The sequence below is a fragment of the Gavialis gangeticus genome, unplaced genomic scaffold (assembly GCF_001723915.1).
Source record: "Gavialis gangeticus isolate Ggan-Ray unplaced genomic scaffold, GavGan_comp1, whole genome shotgun sequence".
Taxonomy (NCBI): domain Eukaryota; kingdom Metazoa; phylum Chordata; order Crocodylia; family Gavialidae; genus Gavialis; species Gavialis gangeticus.
The window spans coordinates 2089523-2093573 of NW_017728997.1; the positions used below are offsets into that span (position 1 = coordinate 2089523).

At 42.7% G+C, this 4051-nt stretch overlaps 1 protein-coding gene across 3 annotated transcripts in view; it reads left to right on the forward strand.

Annotated features, from left to right (window-relative positions):
- LOC109288940 (protein SSUH2 homolog) overlaps positions 1 to 4051 on the forward strand; it is a 44168-nt gene that overhangs the window by 7833 nt on the left and 32284 nt on the right. The window contains exon 2 of one of the 3 annotated variants that reach the window (XM_019504694.1): positions 2207 to 2265. The exons of 1 other annotated variant lie outside the window; for it this stretch is intronic. In XM_019504694.1, the coding sequence (XP_019360239.1) occupies positions 2207 to 2265 (59 nt within the window). Of the gene's footprint in view, positions 1 to 1383; positions 2266 to 4051 lie in introns of those variants that run through there. One more of the 3 variants, XM_019504691.1, reaches the window with a different exon arrangement.

The following is a 4051-nucleotide window of genomic DNA, read 5'->3' on the forward strand; positions in this document are numbered from 1 at the left end:
AATATTTCACATTGTGCCTGCGTTATTAATACAAAGGGTAAAAGGAAACTCTTCGTTGGCCTGTTTCCACATGCTTGGATCAAGATAAAACCAGAGCTTATCAGTAGTAACTAGGGAAGCAAAGACTACGATCATCAATACAACCAAAGACCTGGTAATTGCAGCTTTAGTGTCCTGGCTCTAATCTGCCTTTTGAACTGTAGCTGAAATCTTAAAGTTTTCCTTTGAAATAAGGTCTAACCACAGCTTTAGATAAGAATCACAGTAAAACGCTGCAAATTTGATCAAACGCATCCAGGTGTTGTGGCTCAGCCCCTTGTGGTTATTGAAAAAAGTTCCACCCTAAGGGATCTGAACCCGTCAATCTATCTGCAACACAGGCACTGTTCTGGGAGTGTAAATATTACACTAGCCATAATTTCAGACCTAGGCAGTGTCTGTAGACATGCTATGGGGCGGCTCCAACACACTGGAATGACAGTGTGTCAGAGCAGACTCGATGAATTGAGTGGTAATTACCATGCTCCAGCCAACCTCCGTATCTCATGTATTAGTGTCCCCGCACTCAAACTGGCAGCAGGAATGCTTTAACTATCACTCATCGAACGAGCTTTAGCTCAAGTACCCCTGCTGCCATTTTGAAGCATGGGGATGTTAATACACAAGGTGCTGCAGCGCTTTAATTAGAGTGGCTCCTGGAGCCATTAAAGCACCCCCATCCCCGGAAGATGTGTGAAAGTGCCAAGAGAGACTATCTCTGAGGCTGAGAAATGATTATTTATTCCCAGTCAGTCATTGTGACACTGTTGTGTACATTGGTTAAGCAATGTGGATACCTGACCTCTTAGCGGTTGATTGAGGCTTAATTATCCTTTTAGATTTCTCCTCAGTAGCAATTGAAAAGTAAAGCTGCTGTCACTGTTGGGTTCAATAGCATTTGAATTAACAATGAAAGGCCCCCTCTTGCATTAGAAACATCTGCAGCTATGCATTCCCCCTTATTTTAATGGAGCTATTACTATGGTGTTGGAGGGCATAAGAGTTTCAGAGACATTATGCGGCAATGGAGAAAGGAGAATCAGAGAGCAGAAAGATGGAAAGCAAGCAGAAAAAATGTTTCCAACTACCTGAAGGGGGTTTGAAAGAGGATGGAGCTGGACTGTTCCCAGTGGTGGCAGATGACAGAACAAGGAGCAATGGGCTCAAGGTGCAGCAAGAGAAGTTCTGGTTAGCTATTAGGACAAACTTGCTTATTAGGAGGGGAGTAAAACACTGGAGCAGGTTACCCAGAGAGGTGTGGAAGCTCCACCCTTGGAGGTTTTTAAGATCTGGCTAGACATAGGGATGATCTAGTTGGGGATGGTCCTGTTTTAAGACTAGATGTGACCTCCTGAAGTCCCTTCTAACTCTAATTGTCTATGATTCTATGATACTACAGCAGTCAGGAGTAGTCAGGTCGGTGATCCAGTCAGTGATATGATGGGATATGATTACTGTCTGTATACACTTCAGGGAGATAAACACCAGGGAGGAAAAGAGCTATAAATTCAGTGTTGGCATATGGGTATAAAACACCCAAGCATAAATTTAGGCTCGAGATTAGAAGCTTTCTACCCATTACAACAGTAAATTCTGGAACGGGCTTCCAATCAGAGTAGTGAGGTGGGAAACATCTAAGTCTGTTCCAGATGATCACTTTATGAAGAGGCTGCCTGTGATAGCAGGATAAATTAAAATGAATTCCCAGTAAATCAGAAAAGCAGGCTATAGTGGCATGAACTGGAATTTTCAGAATAATTGGTGCCCAGCCTTATACAGCTGCAGAACCTTCTTATTTTACTAGCCTTTGTGAAGTCTAAGCCAGCTTGGGTTTTTTTGGTAATCCTTGCTTTAGCCATGCACTTCTTCATCTCTGAGACACAGGCTGCTCCCAGGGAATTTTGTTGTTGTTGCATTCTCAGAGGTCAAAGCCACACTTCAGGCTAACACCATACAACACGGGCAGTGGCAAAATGAAACTTTCCTAAATTTCCCTGCTGCCATGCCTTCAGCACTCCTTCTGGGGAAGGTCCCTGTAGTGATCAGGGGCCATAAATACTAAATAGCTTTGATGCTACGTCATAATGAGTCATAACTTGAGATGCATCCCTACCTTCTCCCGGAAGGCATTCTCCCATGATCTTCTCTGTTTGCATTCTTTCAACAGCAATAAAAGCCACGTGAACTATGGAAGCCAATATCTCCTTTCTTCCGCTATTGCACAAGGTATGGACAATGATGCTTGTAAATCAGCAGTGGATTAACCAAGATAATATCTAAACCACAAAAAAGGTTGTTTTCAAGCAAAATTGGCCAACTTACTGTCTTTGCGCTTGTCTGTTGTTCTGTCTGAGGTATGAGGAAAACTAAAGGAAAAAACAGATACCATTTTCCCGAGAAAGACTGGTTTTCAAATGACTTATGCAACAACGGTAACATAAAACTGGAGCATAGCTGACTTACTGGAAGCATTCAAAATGATGCCATTTTACTTTTTGACCTCACTGGCAGAGCTGGTATGCTAGAAAGACTAACCCTAGGGTAAAACAGGTAATACAACCTAAATGTGAGTCTCTCCTGTATGACAAATATTACAGAAGGGAGGGGTGAAGCTTTCTATTGAGGAGAGCACAAAAGAAGGCTAGCCCCAGTTTCTTTCTTGCTCAGGCATGCTGCCCAGTGCACGTGCACCTTACATTGTGAAACTCGAGATACTCTGCTTGTTTCTGCCTTGAAAGTCCTGTGCCTTGCTGTTACCCAAGAGATGCAGTTTCAGTGGCTGGTCAGGAAAGGTGGAGTTACTCAAATATTTACTCTTCATACGATGACATGAAAATCAGCTTTGCAACAGCAACAGGTGTGCTGCCTGTGCTAATATATTTGGCTTGCATGGAGTCGGAGGAGTCTAGGGGGCCTCAGCATACAGCACTGAAGATGCAGGACAAAGATAGTTGTTGCATTTTTAGCATCCCAGGTAGGCGAATACATTCCCATTTCTTTCTGTTCTTTTAGTTACCAGGGACGCAAATGTGTACATGCTGAACAACTCCATTGACTTATGGGAGACTTTATGGTGGTGACATCAATGCAAAAAAAATTGGGAATGAATTTAGTGCTTTTGTAATTCAGTACCTCATAGCATCAAATTAAGTCAAGTCTGTTGTAGGACAGGTGTTTTATGAGTTTTCCCCAGACAGCTCTGCCAGTTCCACTTAGGTCTTTACCTGGCAGCATGCAGGCAACCCCATGCCCAGGTCAGTCTTGAGCACAGACTGGTCAACTGTGGTAAATGGTGCAATGGATGTCAGGGGAAGTACATGCAATTATCTCCATTTATAGACGTGAAGAGATGGAGGCCGAGAGAAATTTCCCCCCAGGCAGTGATAAAAATCTGGCAAGGAAGAAACTCGTAAATGCCTGATTCACAGGCGTGGGGGTATATGAATTGTAGCCACGTGGGTAACTGAAAGCTGAGCCATAGTAAAAGGTAACAAGCCCAGTAATTTCCCAGGCCTGTGCTGCAGATTATGCAAATGGAAATTTCCAATGAATGTAGGAGTATTCAATAAATACAGCGCTCTTCCTCTGTACTTAGAGAGCAATATTGCTGCCTCTATGCAAAGGTTATAATTTAAAGAAGAAGCATCCTGTGAGCCTGCAGACTGTACCAGCTAGAAGGTAAAACCTGAATCAGTAGAGTTTTTCCCCCAACAAATTAGCTGAGGGGGCTTTTATTCTTATTGGACTTTGCTGCTTTTGAGCAACTTCATATTGAATTCAGGGAACAGGTAAGTTTGCTACTGAAATAGGTTTATTTAGGAAACTCTAAGATCTCAGGATTGTTAAATCTTTTTTTCAGAGCTAATTCCTAGACAAGATCATTGTTTTGAATCACTTCCTTTCCTCTTCTGGCTTGATGGATAGAGAGATTGCTCCCTACTGTCTTTCTCCTTGTTTTGCTCAGTTCCATGCCCTCTTTTGAAATATTGAAAGCATCTCTCTGGTCTTACCA